Source organism: Stigmatopora nigra, chromosome 3, assembly GCF_051989575.1.
Source record: "Stigmatopora nigra isolate UIUO_SnigA chromosome 3, RoL_Snig_1.1, whole genome shotgun sequence".
NCBI lineage: Eukaryota > Metazoa > Chordata > Actinopteri > Syngnathiformes > Syngnathidae > Stigmatopora > Stigmatopora nigra.
The window spans coordinates 4,013,483-4,031,672 of NC_135510.1; the positions used below are offsets into that span (position 1 = coordinate 4,013,483).

The window sequence follows — 18,190 nt, forward strand, 5'->3', positions numbered from 1 at the left end:
TGATGGCGTGAGGTGCCCCCAGACAGTCGCTCCCGTGTGGCCTGCCAGACTGCGCCAGCCAACGGCCTTCACTTATCCCATGCCTGCTGGGCTGGGCTATGACAGCACACTGCTCAACATCTTAAGGTCCTGTCAATCTGCAGAGAGCCCCAACTGGGGTCACTCTTTTGACGAATATGTTGGCAAGGACAAACGTGAGCAGTTGGCAGTTGCTCTCATTCAGTCAGAAAGACAAAAGATATGGAGATATTAAAAAGACTTTGGCCAGGACCAGTTATGTAATTCCTTAAAAAAAAAGTAACACTTATTACTTTGTAGAACCTTCTTTTAGGGTGCTCGGACATTTGGTCGCCGGACGTTTGGTCGCCAGACGTTTGATCGCCGGACGTTTGGTCTGCCGGTCTTTTCGTCGCCGGTCAAATGGTGACAGAGAGTTTACTGTTGAAACCAGCTCTCGAAATTATATTCATGAGAGTTTAATATCTAAGTACTGTTTAATATCCAAATAAATTTGACCGGCGACCGAAAGGGACCAAAAGACTGGCGACCAAACGTCCGGTCACGTTATTTTGGTCATGGAAATGTGTTCATAACCCGAAGTGCCTTCTCGAATGGTTGCCACCTTTTAAATTTATCACTAATGACAAGGTGATTACGAATGGCTAACTCACTGGACGAGAGAGTAAGTGAACCACTTCCATACCAAAGTCTGACAGCTAGGTCAATGTAGAAAAAGTTGATGGACATTTCAGAAGCATGAAGATAGTTAAGGAATGTAGACTCTGTGCCCGCCGACCTATTGTCAGTCTCCTCATCATCTCTGCCTCCAAGCTGACAAAAGTGGCGACCGAAGTGGGACCCCGACTCGGAGATTGTGTTTAGATAATGGTGAACTCCAATCATAGATAATCTGGCTCCCATCTTTTCTTCACAGACAAGGTCAGAGGGAGAAGATTCCCAGGCGAGGCAAGGACGCAATAGGGAATGGGGGTGCTGGCAGATGATTTACTCCTGAGATTCAGTCAGCTGCCTCTATCACTCTCTGTTAACTTTTTCATCGTGTTGTCGTTGGCCCTTTCCCTCATTTCGCTTTCCATCTTTTCACTACTCGATGCCTTGACATCACTTGCTTCATCTTTCTCCTGGCATCAGCGTACCAATGAGATTGCGTAAAAGAAGAAAGCCAATAACGAGATAGAGGTGAGGAGAGAGTAAAAGAGGTTGACATTTTCTCATTTTTGACCCATTTTGGATTGAAGCAGATTGCAAAGGCTTTTGAATTGAGATGTATACCTTGTCCATCCATTTGCAGGCAAGTGTGTCAGTTAACTTGTGCATCTTTGACTGATACAGTTGAGAGAAAAAAGATCAAAATTGATAAAGGATGACTAAGACGTGTCACTGTATCTAGGTCATCTATGGGACAAAAATATAGTACGAGTAATCAGTTTTTACCAAGTTCAGATTGTTTGAGACACATTTTTTATCTTGTTTTAGTCTTTGACAGCTTAAAGTTAGGTCATTATTTGGTGTTGTGAGTAATATTTTCTATTTTGACCTTTTAGGATTAGAATATTGTCTACTTAATGTATGTAATTGATAAGCTAAAAGTTTTTGTAGATTTCCAATCCAATCAGAAAGTCTAGTCTTTTGAAGACTTTGTGGTTACATGATTTTTTTCAACCTTAACTCTGGCTCTTCATAGCAGTTGGCTTAATGTTAGTTATACAAGTAACAAAACCCAATAATTACAGTATTGCTAAATGTCCTTTGCCCGTGGCTCTTGATTACAAAGTGTTTTTGTCTGCACCTATCAGGTCTTTTTGACTGATTTCAGAATCTCCATTAAGGCGAGGCATTGCTGGATACATTTTAATCTTGGTCTTTCTTAATTTGCATAGAATATTTACATATTTATTCCGGTCTGCTTTAAATTACTTGAATTGTGGTAGATGTACAGGTCGGTAAAGCTAGTGTCAACCCATAAAAGAAGCCAACATGAAGGAATCTTGAAATTGAGACTGACTTCCCGTGGTGTTATGGCCTTCATTTCCAGTCTCGAGAGAATTGCCGTCTTTGGATTGGGACACCGCTATTGTTCGTAGGCCATGGTTTTCTGCACTCTAGCATTACTTCTATCACCATATTCTGTGTGGTGTATGGGGCCCATGGGAAAGCTGCTAGAAAGGGGGTCATCGCAAGATTGTAAAACACCTGAAGCCTCATGTTTGAGGAAACCCTAGTCCTCTATACTTCTTTCACTGCTGATGTCAATGTGATCTCATCCTGAGGGTGAAAATGTAAAAAATCAACAATCTAGTAGCTCCCACGTGGAATTATACTTAACTAGTCGATCTACAAATGAATTCTGTCCTTCGGCCTGCCTCTCTCTCTCTGTTTTAGTCAGGCATTGCTGTCTATTTCCCTTTAACCACGCACAGCTTCATAGTAAATCTCATTTCATTGTCAGCCATGACTGTGGTTTACTTCCCTTGCCAGGCAGCCGACTTCCTGTTGCCATTAAAGCTCAATATCTCTGCTGGGGCCTGTCTGCTTGGTCTTATTTCAATCCACGCTGTTACTGAGCCTGTCCTTCCATATAGAAACTTCATCTAACAGACGAGCCTCGGTTGTGCCAGCCTAAAAGCAGTTTGTATTTCATTCACACTGCTTGTTCCTCTCCGTTCTCTATCAGAGAAAGAGAGGTAGTAATTGATATTGGGATCCATCCATCCTCGCCTCTTAAGCCTCGAGATCTAATTTATCTTGGTGAGAATGCCAATTGGCTCTCAAACAAGCCTTGTCGATCAGACTTTGTCCATTTTTAAATGTCCATTCATTTAAGTGTCACCATGACAAAAACAAGACCAATTTCCGTGTGTACCCCAATGAAAATGAGCCATATGGTTCATACTTGGGACAAGTCAATTACCAATGTCTACCAAAGTCTGATTGCATCCAAAAACCACCTTGCTGTCGATTTCCCTCTTACTCCATTCTTAGCCTTGGAATTAATAATAATAATAAAAAATGTCATCTTAACATTTAGTCATACATGCAATAACAAAAAAACGGATGAGACAGTTCGCTTGCTCACCCATATTGTGCATCAAAGGGTTAAAATAATGAAGTCCTACAAAAAAGGTGTTCGTATTGTCTTAAGCAGGCTTTTTTGGCCACATTTGTCAGGCTTCTGGATGTGTCAATGTCTTTTTCCAGACACCTCAAGCAGAAGGTTCACAGTTTCTATTTATTGCCCGCATCCTCTTTCAATTTTCCTCTGTGTTTCTCTCACTTGTCTTTGACCCACACTCAGTGACTGTGAACCACAACAGACCCTTTTTTGCTGGCACAGATGGGAAGTCAATAGAAGCAAGTGACCTATTTTACAGGCCGCACTGCTAACTCCCAGTGCGTCTCAAGTGAGAGGCGAATATTAAGGATTGTGTTTGTACCACTGAGTGTGCCTTGGTGTGTCTTTGTTTTTTGTTAAGGTTACTTACCTCCCCGTCCTTCGCTGTCTGCTGGCTTCACCTGGATGGGCCGATTCATCTGTAGAGGGGGGAAAAATGGAATGGTTAGCGTGAAACAATGGGGGCAACTTAATTCATCAAGAGGCTAAAGATGTGAATGGTAGCTCCTGGTGTGTCTCAAGTGCTTTGTTAGCTAAACACAAAAATCCCAGCCAGTGGGTTTAATTAATCCAAGGTATCACCTTGTGAGATGCCCAAATTCCTCCTAGAGTTCCGCAGAATTTGCAATTTTCAATGACGGAGCCACAGTGTGTCAGATGGTGGTTGGAGATTAATGTCATTACATCAGCCACTCCTGCACCTCTAGCCAAAGGTCTTTTCTGGACCTGGCTCTCACTTATACTGTTCTATCCCTTTCTATCCCTGCTCCAGACTCCTAGTCGCCAGCCCATCCTTGACCCTCAGCCATTCCTCCTTTTACCTGCCATTATCCATTGTCAACCTTACCCAATTGGTAGCTCGTAAAGGTTTAAGAGTTAGGATACATTAAAAGCCATTTGCATTCACTGCATGGAAAAAGTTCTTCCATGCTGAGATGAAAAACACAATTTTAAATTGTATAAAGTATGTTAATTCGCCGTGAGACATTCCCTAAAGTTTGGATATAGAAAAATAATTCTCTTACATCTTCTCTCTCTTTGTTGATACAAGAGGAGAAAACTACAGACAATGAAACACACTTTTGATCCTAAAATTGGTACAGACTGACTGCTTTTTAGCACCCGTGAAAAAGAAACTATAGCTTTACTGACTAAGTTGCATAACATCAACATTAAATTAAATTTGCCACATCGAACATATACAGCTATTTATAAAGAACTCCAGCCATTTATCCATGTCCCTTGTCCATTCGCTTTCTTCCAGAGTCAAAACATATTCTCAGCCGAGTGCATTGCGCCCCCGTGATACCGTGTATCTGCTCGAGTATATGTATTAACCAGACTCGGCTCTATATTTAGCTGTACATTCCCGGGTCATGTCAACCACTGTCAAGCTCTGCCCAGCCCCAGGGCCCGACACCCACCGTTCTGGCTGGGTCCGAGTGATATGTACTTGCAGTGCTTTGTGGTAATTACATGTATTTGACTACCTGGAGGTAAAGGCAATGTATTGATTGACTCATTGGTTAGGTTGGGGGGACTGACTACAAATTATCTAACATGAGCCACTGTGATATGACTGGAAAGTAATGGTGTTTACTCAATTTGGGAGGATATTAGTCATCTTTGCTTGAGCGGCGTTACATTGTTGGAGAGTAAAGTTCGGTTTAAATAAGCAGACGTGTAATTTTGTGGAGATAAACAAATCTATATAGTGTTTGAGTATTATCTTTACTTAAAGGACATTTTATCTAAGGCCACAGCCACTTTTGATTATTCGATAATGATGATAAAGCCTATGTCTGTCTGACCACAGCCTACATTTTGATTTTGCTCTCTAAAAATTGTCTTTATGATAAACACTTCTTCATACACTTATGTTAGGTTGGCTACTATTTGTTCTTGTATGTGTTATACATGGACTAATATAGGTCAGCTCTAATCCTGCAAGTGGTAGCGGGTGTCACATTTGGTCTTGTATTGGAAATTAAAGTGAGCCTGAAGTCCCCAAGTTCTCTCCACTGGGTGATCAATCAGCTTCCAAGACTTTTAAATGGCAGCAATTGGGCAGGATGCTTCATTAATGGCCTTGAGCCATGCTGCCCCTACCACCCAGCAACAAGAGTCATTAGCCATAGCCAAAGTACACTTGAGGTTGCTAGGCAATAGAGTGAAGGTGCCCGGTGGGCAGACAAAACGAGCTGGCCTGTCGGTCCGCCGGCAGTTTGCCAACCAATTGCCACTTCTTTCTTTATTTTTTTCCTTTTTTTCTCGGCTAGGTCTAAGGAGGTCGTGGTGCGAGTGAGCAAGAAAGATTTTCCCTCTTCTACTCCCACACCTTCTAGCATGTCCTACTTTCTTGTCCCTCTCTACTGACTCTGACCAGGACTTTTAAGAACAAGTCTGCTACTTCAACTCCTGGGCCAACTATTGAATCATTGCTAGGACGCACTTTCTCATGGCAGGAGCCCAATCTGTTTGCTCTTACTTGCAAACATCTTTACACAGGAAAAAAAGATGGACCTACTCTCACTGCAAAAAAAATTAGCCATACAAATAATGTACTTCTACTGTAAAATAGCTCATCTTACTTAAAAAAAGTGAGACAGTTTTCACTTGTTCAACTGACCATGTATTTTCTTATTGTAAGTAAGAAGTAACTACACTATACATTTTGAAGTGGAAATGTTTCCAGTGCTTGTATCCCTCACAGTAGCACAAAAAGTCTCAGGGCTCAATAACAGCAGGTGGCTTAGGTGACATTTTAATCCCTTATTACAGTGTAGAGGATTAGCCAACAGATCAAGGCTGAGTTAATTATATGAATTCATCAGAGGCTGGGCGAAGAGGCAGCCTGTGTCTCCCTTGGGCCAAGCAACAACCAACCACCAACCCTTGCTCTCTCTCATAATGAAGACAAGTCACAATTGGTATATCCAGAAGAGCTTGCTAATAAGGATTTTACTGTCGCAAATCTGCCAAAGGCTGGATTTTATACGCATTTTGTTTAATTAACAAAATGTTGGCCCAATTCAGATATGGGTCATGGTAGTGTAAATATGGAAAAAATGCCTTATATCTGACATGTTAAATATGTGAAGTTTTGCCAATGTAAAAGCAATTTCAGAAAAATCTGATTAAACTCATCGATTTGAAACTGAGATTGATGATAGACACTTCATAACAACACGGTGAATAGATCATATGCAAAAGCAGAAGCCATCACTTCCCAGACTAAGAGACAAATCTACTTTTACATTCTGATATATTTGGTTTTCCCTCCACACATCAAAATTAAGGACAAACCCAATCTAAAATCAGTGTGCATTTAGAAGTGTTATACATTATTCTGTCATTGTCAGTTACCTCTTTTGGAAGTTATAATTTCTTTCAACACAACAGAATTTTGTGACTTTTCCCGTTCTATACTTCATAATATCACATCTCGGTAGCATTAACATTTCAACCCAAAGTCAACTTTTCCTAGTTTTCATTCAAAAATATATGCGGAAGAAAACCTTATTACCCTGAGATCAATTTAGATCCCTAGCTTTTGATTACTTATTTGCGTTGGTTTTCCAGCCACACTTTCCAAGTCACACATTATGCAACTCATAAGAAAATCAGATATCCCAACGAAATCATAGGTTCACATTTCACAGTATCAATCCAACCTCAGTTGATCCATTTCTATTCCTTTTCTGGTTTGGGCCTTTGCGAAATAAGCCTCTTCAACATCCGGAAGAAATGCCGCTGCTTTATTCATTTCTCAGATGTCGGGCCAAAGAGGATAGAAACCCGACATCACCCCACCCACCCACACACATACACACACCTCCCACCTATCCATGTCTTCTTTTATATTTGTCTCTATGTGCCCTTTTGGCCTCCAAAACCAATATGCTTTCCTCCACAGCCCCTTAATGGCTTGATCAATGGTGACAAATAGGCAGCTCATGCTATCCTGCCTGGGAACTCACAGCTCTGCGCCTATGCCAGAGCACTTAGAGAACCCCATCTCTCTCTTCATCCCTGCCATTTTTCCCACTTTTTTTTTTAGATTTTCCCTCCCCACTGTCCTCCACATTTCCCTCCTTCGTGCTCTATTTACTTTATGTCCGTACATTCACTTTTTGTCTTTTTTTATCCCCACTGTGCAGCGGTGAATCTATATTTTTCATTATTTTACGATGAATAAAACGGTGCACGATGACACGGAGGTTTTGAAAAGCAACAGCGTGGAAAGGAGGAGCTTGGTTGCATTGTTCACAGAAGAACTGCATTTTCCGGAGGGGTGTGTGCTGGTGTGTGTGTTTAGAACAGTGCAGCAGAGAAGAAATGAGGCAAGGTTAGTGTTGGCCTTTGACCACGCTTGATCATGCTCTGTTTAAAGAGCTTGACAAAGTAAATAATGCTAGGGCTTTTGTTTTATTGTATCATTTTGCCACAATCTGAAACATGAAAAATGCAAATGCAATGCCTAAGCGCAAACCTTTTCATACCTCAATGAAATCCTTAGCTTTTTACCACCAAAGGAAAAGATTCCCAAGTGACTGAACTGTGCAGTCAAATTAGAAAAACATGAGTAAATGTATTAGGTGGATTTGTTTTCTAATTGTTTGCTGCTGCTTATCCATCGATCGTCTTTTGTTAACAGGCAACTCTTGCGTGTGCTGACTTTGCAATAATTGTAAATAAGTAGTTCGGATAATTTCCTCAAATGTTGGATAAACATCAGCAAGAACGTTATTTTTCTTCTTTAAGAATGCCCTAAACTGTCTTTTTTTGTGAACTGTTAAATAAATCTGTAGCCGTCATGATAAATCTTTCCAGCCAGTGCCATTATTCCAAAGTTTCAAACAGGCTGCACCAATCATGGTGTTGAATGACAAATATAATGTTCTTTATGAAGAAAAACTGTCTCCTGGGATTGTAAAGTGAAGAAAAAGTACATCTTGATATCCTGCCAATGGCAGATAATGAGACTTTCTAAGAAGCATTCATCAATTTAGTCAAGTCATCAATAATAGAAAGCATGGCTGATCAATTGATTAACCATAGGCAAATGTATTACTCGGAGTAGTATAATTAATCATTTAAAAACTGCAGTTTTCAAAAAGTGACCCGTACTTTTTGGCATCAACTTATAAAAAATATGTCCATGCATTGTTATACTTTACGCAATCTGTACCATATACATTGTTGTTGTGACATTTTTAAGCCATTTCATAGCAAACATGAGGCTCCAAAAACCCCTGCAAAACTGGTATTGTCGCCTTTGTGAATTACCAGTATATTTGTCAATTAGTCAAGTGTACTCATGCATAGCGCTCCTGTAGCCTGTACAACACAAACCACAAATAACCACCTCAAAACCACCACTCTGTTGACAACTTCAAGCAATAGACAATGTGGCATTTATCATATGCTAATGCTGCTTATTAACCATAATCTAAAAACCATTCATTTTGGGAACCATTTATCCTGGTAAGGGCCGCGGGGTTGCTGGAGTCTATCTCAGCTGAATACGGGCACCAGGCAGAAGACAACCTGAATCGGTGGACAGCCAATCGCAGGGCACAAGTCGACTGACAACCATTTATGCTCACTTACGCTCATTCTTAGGGCCAATTTAGAGTGTTCAACCAGCTGACCCTGCATGTTTTTGGGATGTGGGAGGAAACTGGAGTACCCAGAGAAAACCTACATAGAAATATGCAAATCCCACACAGTTAGGACACAACTGGGATCAAACCCTCAACCCAAGAACTGTGAGGCCGATGTGCTAACCACTCATTCACCACACATCTTAACATTAATAAAATAAATAAATAAAATGTGAAACAGGAATACTAGATGATTGTTTTTCTATATTGAAAATGTCACATTGTCACATTGCCAAGCAAGTCTTAACACACAAAATTGAAAGTGATATTGTCCCAGGCATATTGTCGGAAATGGGCATTTTGAGGATATATTTACTTGGTTATCATGCGCTGTTAGGTTTGGTCTGCAGCAGCTAGAAAAACAAATGCTACTGTGATACACTGATGTTTCCAATGAAACTCCATTTTGTGTCAATGTCAGTCGTCCGACTGCTAGACAGCCAAACAAGTTATAGTGGAAACCAAACTTACTCAATATAAGAAACAAACAAATTTATGTACTTATGTATTTTTAAAGCCATTTACGCTTCAGTAAGCACTCATTTGTTTGACCTGTCTTATAATTCCTGCTGCCTGGCTGTCTTTTCATTGGAGCTGCTGGTGCAATTTACAGCCTTCAACACTCATTAAAGGTGTTTAATGCTGACTGACTTTTCTTAAAGGGCCAACAAAGAGCCGATGGCATTTAATAAGACGGAGAATCCTTTGTAAAGCAGATTTTTTTGCCTTGAACAATCATTAGATCTTTTTGTTTTATTGATGCTTCTTTATTATGATGAAATCTTGTGTAAATATTAATATATTTAGAACAATTCAAGAGTGAAAGTTTTTGTATTTTGTTAGTTAAGGTGTATATTTTCATAAATAATTTTAGAAACCTTGAAAAATTGCTTTTTTTTAGGGAAAATATAGGTATTTTTTGACTTAGACAACTATTCTTTAGGCTGTGAATTGTTCGATGGAAATGGCACAGCAAAGGACTAAAAGACAGATACTTTGCGCCCTTTTTAATATCCCAGTGGACTTTTAGAATAATCTTCAAAGCCATTTGCCGAGCTCAGGGCAGTGTAGACATACATTCTCATGATAAATGGCATTTTTCCTCAATAAAATGTTTAGCATTATTGCAGTATAGTATATGCTGTCCCATGTTATAGCAGCACATGATATATTTTTGTAATGCGAGTCCTATGAAGAAATAATGTAGGATAATAATAATGAATCAGTTTTATCCAAACAAGAAAGTTGTGCCTATTTTCTCTTTTAAAAGCATTTTTGCTTTTCACTATTTTCCTCATAATTTTCCTCCAAAATATTCCCATTCAGCAAGTAAAAATATGATCCATTCAGATAATGTAGCTGCTAAAAATAAGCCCTGGTTTAAAATACAATTACCTCCCTCAGGGACTATGTCCCTGACAGGTAAGCTCCTACATCGAGCGTAGGCTTGGCTGTACCAGCCCAAATTACACCTTCCATCACCCATCACTCACACATCAGGACACCCTGCCCCTCATTCCGGTGCGAAAGAAGAAACCGGGCCATCGCAGCGGGAACGTCACTCTCTCTCAAATTGGAGCGTGTGTTCACCGCTGTCTCCTTGCGAGGCCAGGAAGTCGGGAGAGTTTCAGTCGGCCGAGTTTGTTGGAGCAGACGGCAAACATACAAGGAGGGCTTGGTGTCAAGTCCAAGGGAAAGGGAATGAGATCTGACAGCTGTTAAAGTGGACGGTGGAGAAATTTGGCCTACTCCTAGCACTTTGTTATTAAATTCGGATTCAAATCTGAGAAGGCATGGATACTAAAGTAACTCAAAAAAGTACAGTCATGTAAGACCAGTTCGTATAGACATTTTCTTAGTACCCTTTTTATCCCAGCATTGATCACCAATAAATCTCAAACTGATTTGGAAGAACACATTCCTAAAGGGAGTGAGCTCAAGAACCGTTAGAATACCATGAGCCAAATTTTAAGTGCAGTGGATATTTACGGTACGTATGTAGCTAGAAATCCACAATTGAAAGTCATCAATATGGAATTGTTCTGTAGGATATATATTTAGATGTGAAAGGAGACAAGCCAATGAAAAAATACTAAAATCTTATGCACGAAATCAACATTGTTGTTGTTAAATTCAATAGTTACCAAAATGAAGCTTAATGTCTTAATGTCCATTTGCGTTATGCACATTTTGTTATGCCCAAAACATTTGCTCTAAAATGCATTGAATGGTTATGTCCATCGCCATATTTGCCCTTTAGCATAATTAAACAAAAATGACACTGTCAATCAAAACAATTTTGCGCTTTTCACCACGCGAGTGAACTGGAGCCAATTGACTTTGAGTAAAGGGCATGTTACACTCTGGACTGGTCATAAACCAGTTTTCGGGCATTTAAACTTAACATAAATGTTTGGAATATCTGAGAAAACCCACACAAGGAAGCTGGGAAACACACAGACTAAAGACAAGAGAAATTTTAAACCTTACGATTTGAAGGAAGGAAAATCGGATCTGAACATGCAATTATGTCATTGACATGACTTTTGCAGCTCTCACTTTCAAGTCAAATTACTACACGCCATCCTAATAAATGTCACGGCCAGATCGAGCAATTATGTAGCACGATGCAGTCCATCTTTTGTTTTAATCTCTTTTCTTTTTAGTTTTTGTCTCAGTAATCTCCCTCTCATTCCCTGTAATTGCCCACTAGGCAGGAACGTTGACATTTATTTATCTGTCTCTATCTGTGTTGGCCCTCAGAGAGGGCGACATCGCTTTTGGCACCGTCATCCCATCCAATTCAGTTTGTGAGACTGCGGGACAAGCCCTCGCTCATAAAGGTCCTATCTTAGCTTAATTTTGGCTGGACTTGAGGTGGAAGGGTGGGCGCCTAGTGACAGAAAACGAATGAGAAATCGAGCCATCATGTTATCCTCTGCTCCATAAAGCCTCTTTTCTTTTCTTGTACTGGAGATGGATTACCGCAGATCTCCATGCACCCATTGGCCAGGCTACTTTATTACCTTTACTGCCCCATTTTTGACTCCCTTACTCTTTCACTCTAGCGCAGGGGTGACGATTGGACACAGAGCGATAAGACTAACAAATTAGTCAAAGTGTCAGAGAGTTTTATGAGGTCTGCTCTTCTGAGGCGACTGCTCTCCCTATCCTGTCTCTTACTCATTCTCACAAGGGACGCCTTGCCAGGGTATTCCGCGCAAAGTATTCAGGAATGGAAGTAAAAGTAGCAAGGCGAAGGGAGACTGAGAATTCTAGACGCAAGGAAGTAAGATTAAAAATATGAGATTAGAGGAAGAAATCACTGTTACGAGAAGCTCGGGGATCAGTGAACAATAGAAAAGTTAGACTTTTTAGAATTAGAATGTTGAAGTGAGATGAGGAGTAAATTACTTTGCATAATAGGGCTGGGACCCAGTGCAAGGGTGTGTTTTCTTTTCTTGCAATACATTTTCGTAACTGCACAAAGCAGTTCCGATTGTGTAGAAAATAGATTAGCAATATAATCATGTCTTTCCAAACTAAATCAGATCTGTTAGGTCTCTCCGTCTCTGAGCCTCCCAGGCACCTCTATTCCCAGAAATAAATACAACAACAACTATCTAGTTGGAAAGATGCTAACTGTTCAGGTTGATGTATTTAGTAAGAGTCAAAACTGCTTTGTATAGGAGTTGTTTTTGTTTGTTATGTGTATGAACAAAAGTGATGAATACATAGTCTTTACATAAGACAACAATACAAAGAAACCACATGTGCAATAATGCTGTATTTTTAAGGTTTCAACAGTTACAATCTGTAGTAATATTTACCCAAAGGAAAATATTCATTTTATGTAAAACCAAATATTCTCTATCTTAAAACTGCCTTTAATATGGATTCATTACCAGTTAAAAGCCAAGTGCAGTTGCATCTAGAATATGTATTGTATCTACGTGAATACTAATGAAATGATGATGAAATCCATAAACATCCTCTCCAACAAATACATCCATATCGCAGAACGTTAGGTTAACAGACACAAGCCGTGCACATAAACCCCAAGCTATAACAATAACCTGGCACTTCCCTGGGTGCATCAATCACTCCACAAGGCCACATTGCAAATATTTCCAAGCTAGGCTTTGTGAAACGACTGCAGCAGTTTACAGAGAATGGCGAGAATAATAAATGTAAAACAATGATGGATCATGCATCTGTCAGATGTGCATGTACTGGATTATGTATTTGTCTTGCTCTGTTCCCATCATGTTTGAGTGATTATACCACCCATGCATGTAGCCATGTTAGTGAAGTAAGCACAAATAAACCCACGTCACAGATTTAATTAGCTCTACAAACTTACTTAAATTACAATTAATACAATTAATGTTATAGTTCAATAGCACCCCTAATGTTAACGTTTAACATCTTTCACAGGCAGAATACTTAACTCTTGTGACCCCCTTTTGAAAGGGAATTTATGATAGAGGTGTCGTTTAATACCACATCTGTTTTGTCTTAGCTCATGTACATTTACTTAGAATGCTAAGTAGCTTGGCTGTTGTAAATAATGCAGAAATTACTGTATAATAACCCATTAGTCTGGGATGGCCATGTGTTATCAAAACAAATGAGGGCAAAAAAAATCAAAAAAGTGTTGACTGAAGGCAAAGGTACATGTGCATGCAAATTACCGCAGAATTGTCGGAGACAGGTGGTGCAAATTAAGCTATAGTCAACAGGCCACTTGTCAACTTTGTCGATATGTGATTGAGGAGTATTACAAAGGGAGAATATGGTGCTTGGACGTTTGGTCGCCTGTCTTTTGGTCGCCTGTCTTTTGGTCGCCTGTCTTTTGGTCGCCTGTCTTTTGGTCGCCTGTCTTTTGGTCGCCTGTCTTTTGGTCGCCTGTCTTTTGGTCGCCTGTCTTTTGGTCGCCTGTCTTTTGGTCGCCTGTCTTTTGGTCGCCTGTCTTTTGGTCGCCTGTCTTTTGGTCGCCTGTCTTTTGGTCGCCTGTCTTTTGGTCGCCTGTCTTTTGGTCGCCTGTCTTTTGGTCGCCTGTCTTTTGGTCGCCTGTCTTTTGGTCGCCTGTCTTTTGGTCGCCTGTCTTTTGGTCGCCTGTCAAATGGGGAGAGATAGTTTACTGTTGAAGCCAGCTCTCAAAATTCTATTCATGAGAGATAGTTTAATATCTAAGAGAAAGGGTTTAATATCTAAGAGAGAGAGTTTAATATCTAAGTACTGTTTATTATCTAAGTACATTTGACCGGCGACCAAAAGGCACAAAAGACCGGCGACCAAAAGACCAGTGACCAAATGTCCGGTCACGCAGAATATGGATACAGTTGGCGCAACAATTTCAACCAAATTTAAACTAACCGTCATTATTGAACCACATACGAACAATGAAAAGCATTAGGTTACAGAAAACCAACAAAACCATACAAGTGTGTCTCAAGACCAGACTTTGTGCAGACGGCTGTTTTGGAAAATGATCACATCAATCGAAATGATAGATAAAAGACCGGGGTGCAATTGATAAAGTGCCACAATTATTTGGAAGATGAATGGCTGAATTTGCTTTTGAAATTGGACTGAATCTCAGAAGCAATGGAACAGAACTCATCATCATCAATGAGGCTGCCGTTAGATTGCTTTCTGTCACAGGCCAATACGGCCGATTGGATCCATCTGCCAAAGAGGATCAAATGGACCCGTTTGCGAAACATCAGAGGCTGATGTATAGTGACCGTGTGTGGAACATATCACGCTGCAAATGAGCCATACATCACTGTGCTTGCTGTTGTGTGTATGTGTGTGTTAACACTTGACATTGTGTCTAAGTATATTCAGTCGAAATGATGAAAGATATACAAACAAAACATGCAGGCTATTGATGGAATGCTTTGTATATAATGATGGGAGCTCGAATTAGATGTCACATCCCTGTTTACTTACAATATGTGCTCACTCTAGGCTATTAGATTATTAGGAAAAAGCTGTATTTCTTGTTTTTTTACATTGTGTTTGATAATCTTGCTATGTTCAGGGGTTGTTATTTTAGTTAGTGGATTGTTTCTAGGAATTTTGTTTCTATTGTGATAATTATCATGAATAAGTGGAAAAGGGTGTATTTGATTGGACCATGGACTTGGAAATTGTGAGTAATGTTTGCCTTAGCTCGTTCTATTGATTTTTTTTTTTAGTTTGTATTTATTTTTATTTATTCAAAGGTATCAGTGATCATAAAGGAATGCAACTAGATATATCACATATTACGATATAGTAGACCGTGAGAATGTTGTCTGCCTTGTGGTCGCCAATGGCTTTTCAATCAAATTATGGACACCAGTGCTTTTAGAGAGATTTTACATCTCCACATTGCATCACAAGCATATTTAATTTATCAATCTGCTTTAACCTACACTGGATACTGAATAAAAAGTGGATCAGTCCGAATAGCCGATGAATTTCTGTTCATTCCAGATTAAACCGAAAGTTTATTTATGTCTGAACTGTTCTCAATAAAAAACATTTCTGGTCACCCTTAAAATTGGTAGAACCATGTACACACACACACACACACACACACACACACACAACACACACACATACACTCATTGTTGTGGTGCATGGTGTCAAGTTAAAGCTCAGCGGGGTCCCACACTGTTACGGATACAAGACCACACCAGTGCCAATAGTCCACCTGCCTTGACAGCTAATTAGGCCCCAGTTGGAATAGAAGGGTTTTCTTGGGCATGACTTGCAGGAGCGCACAGTGACAGGGCATCACAGGTTAGCTGGCATGACCAAACTGATGAGGTTTGCCCCATCATGTTGCCGATTGGAACACTTAACCTCAGGACTATCTGCATGCCATGATGGTGCACTCTCATCTTTGTTAGGCGAGCCTTCAGTCATTAATTATGCTCAGGCAACTTCTATTAGCCCTTCATTTAGGCTAATCAACAAGCTGGAGCCTCTCGCTGACATCATTAGTATTGGGAACAAGAGAAGACGGCAGTTATTTGTGAATATTAACACTTTCCTTGACCATATCATGCATTTATTTATGCACTCATTTTAAAAAAGTTTGGGATAGTTGGCTTTTGCATTGTAAAACCAATTATTTGCCATGTGAGCTTAATTTCACCTTCTATACAACTGAATGTCACAACATCCATAGTCTGTTGCCTTGTTTACAGCACATTTGAGTTAGCCTAGTGATCGTGAAGTTGTGTAGTAAAATGGGGTTATGCATACATTACTAAATCTTTTAGCATATTTTCTACTGTGATAATGTACATTAAAGGCATCGGGTTGCGATATGTTTATAAATAATGAAGTATATTAAAATAAATACTGATTCCAAGCATTAGAAAACTCCTATATAATATTGGGCTAACAAATAAAGTACATAAACAATGACCTGAGGCATAGAAACTGGTACGTTTTTAACAAATTCAATTGCCGGCTGCTTAATGAACCAAAAGGGAATTTTCTATAGTTTATAAGATATGAATTGTGTTGGGAAAAAAAGCACAACAGGGAAGGAAAAGGTCAAAACAGCAGCAGAGGACACTTTCATTAGCCTCATGTGCACTGCTTCGACCTGACCAAGAACGCACAATCTCGGCCAATTACTACATCCCAAAACTTGTCGTGAAGACAGCCTTAAGCCCTCTCTGTTCTTTACTTATTAATCCCCATGCAGGCTCACGATGTATAGTGTCATGTTCAACTGTCGGTAGTGAAAAATTCATGTCATCTTATCCGCCGAATTCTCCCATCTGACTTGCGCACCTTCCTTGTGGTAACTGTTGCTGACCGGTGTGCTGAGTTTTCTTGTTGGGAGGAAATGTAATTTAGACAGCCATGCATGCACTGCTGCTCCCTGTACGAAACAAGACTTGAGAGTTCTTGGCATAATGAAGCCTAGATGGTGCAGGCTTTGTGTGCTTGTGCAGTTCTACGAAAGAAAGTTAGGGCTTATGTGAGCACTTCTTAAATAATTTTGACTACATTGGCAAAATAAATCACATGCTAACTAATGAGACCCCCCAACAAGGGTTGTGACAGGAAATTTAATAAAGCTCAGTTTTCATTGACATTTTCCATGTAGCACGTTTTGATTTTTTTTTGTTTTATTTTACGTTCACACAAATGTGCATGCTATTAGGCTCCTCAGAATCTGCTAATTAGATGATATCAATAGTGTAAGAAGCTTTGACACATTAAAGCAGCTGGAGTGGGGGGGTTACTTCTTAAATTTTGCACCATTAAAATCCATTTTCACAAATTCTAACTAACTCAGAAAGATACAAATTGCTGGGTCCAATCATTCTTTCTTTCCTCGTGGAAAACAATGTCAAATGTGATATATTTCTTTCAGTACTTTCTTTATCATCATCAATCCAGTTGTATTGTGCTGTATTATTCAAAAAACCTTTTGAAACTATTTTTTTCAGCAGTAAAATGTTTGGTTTATTTCTGACATGCAAAACCTTAGTAACAATTTACTTCATAGGTTCAAAAGTATGCAGCATTATAGTTAACTGTCTTTGAGCTAAGGGACTCACTTCATTTGGGGAAGAAAAAAAATTACCTAAAATGTTGCCCAAAGTAGAAATACTGAAATATTCATGATCTCCCCCAATTTCATCTGAAATTGACTGTGTGTAATGTTCGGTTATTTAATTGAATGGAATATAGAATGTACTCTGGCAATTTTGTGTAAATTGTAGTACAGTGCTTATTTGTACCCACTGCCATGTGATGGAAGATAATTCAAAGTTATTGCTATACATCCCAGTTTTAGATACTACATTGATCTAGTTGTAATTATATATATTTTTTGCAAATCTGAGTGAAATTGAACATTTTTTCAAGGCATGCAAGTGTGCAATGGCTCTCACATTTATTAGTGGTTTGCGTGATGGTTATGGATAATTTTTCCGAAATTATTCATAGTGAATCATTTGTTGAAATGATAAAATGGTTGTTTAAATGTCCCCTATTACTGACTTGCAACCCGTCCAATGGGATGTACCAAGGGAGAGAGCGGCTGCAGCTCCCCCAAGCCCTAATGACAACAAAACGATGGAGAATGAATGAATTATTATCTGACAATATATAATTGACTGTCAGTCAAACATCTGCATAATTAGAATTCTAGATAAAGTGCCTGTATTCAATTCCATTATATTGTGTTAGTACACTAAAACCTCTGATGTATTTATATTTACTGGATCATTAGTAAGCTTGAATACAAAAAAAAAAAAGTCCTCATTCACTATCGTGTATTTCATGTCAAGTGTGCTTTGGTATTTAAAAAAAAGTTAACTATTTCCTCACTCTTATCGATGCTTGTAATGGGATAAGGAGAGCTAAA

The 18,190-nt window shown here is 39.4% G+C and overlaps 1 protein-coding gene and 1 long non-coding RNA gene across 7 annotated transcripts in view; one reads left to right on the forward strand and one right to left on the reverse strand.

Moving 5' to 3' along the window:
* The window catches only part of LOC144194558 (uncharacterized), a 195,993-nt gene that overhangs the window by 97,867 nt on the left and 79,936 nt on the right, over positions 1-18,190 (forward strand). The gene's annotated exons all lie outside the window — the stretch shown is intronic.
* Positions 1-18,190, reverse strand: part of celf6 (CUGBP Elav-like family member 6) — a 132,271-nt gene that overhangs the window by 43,872 nt on the left and 70,209 nt on the right. For all 6 annotated transcript variants that reach the window (XM_077713709.1, XM_077713707.1, XM_077713708.1 and 3 more), the window contains exon 3: positions 3,504-3,552. In XM_077713709.1, the coding sequence (XP_077569835.1) occupies positions 3,504-3,552 (49 nt within the window). The remainder of the gene's footprint in view (positions 1-3,503; positions 3,553-18,190) is intronic.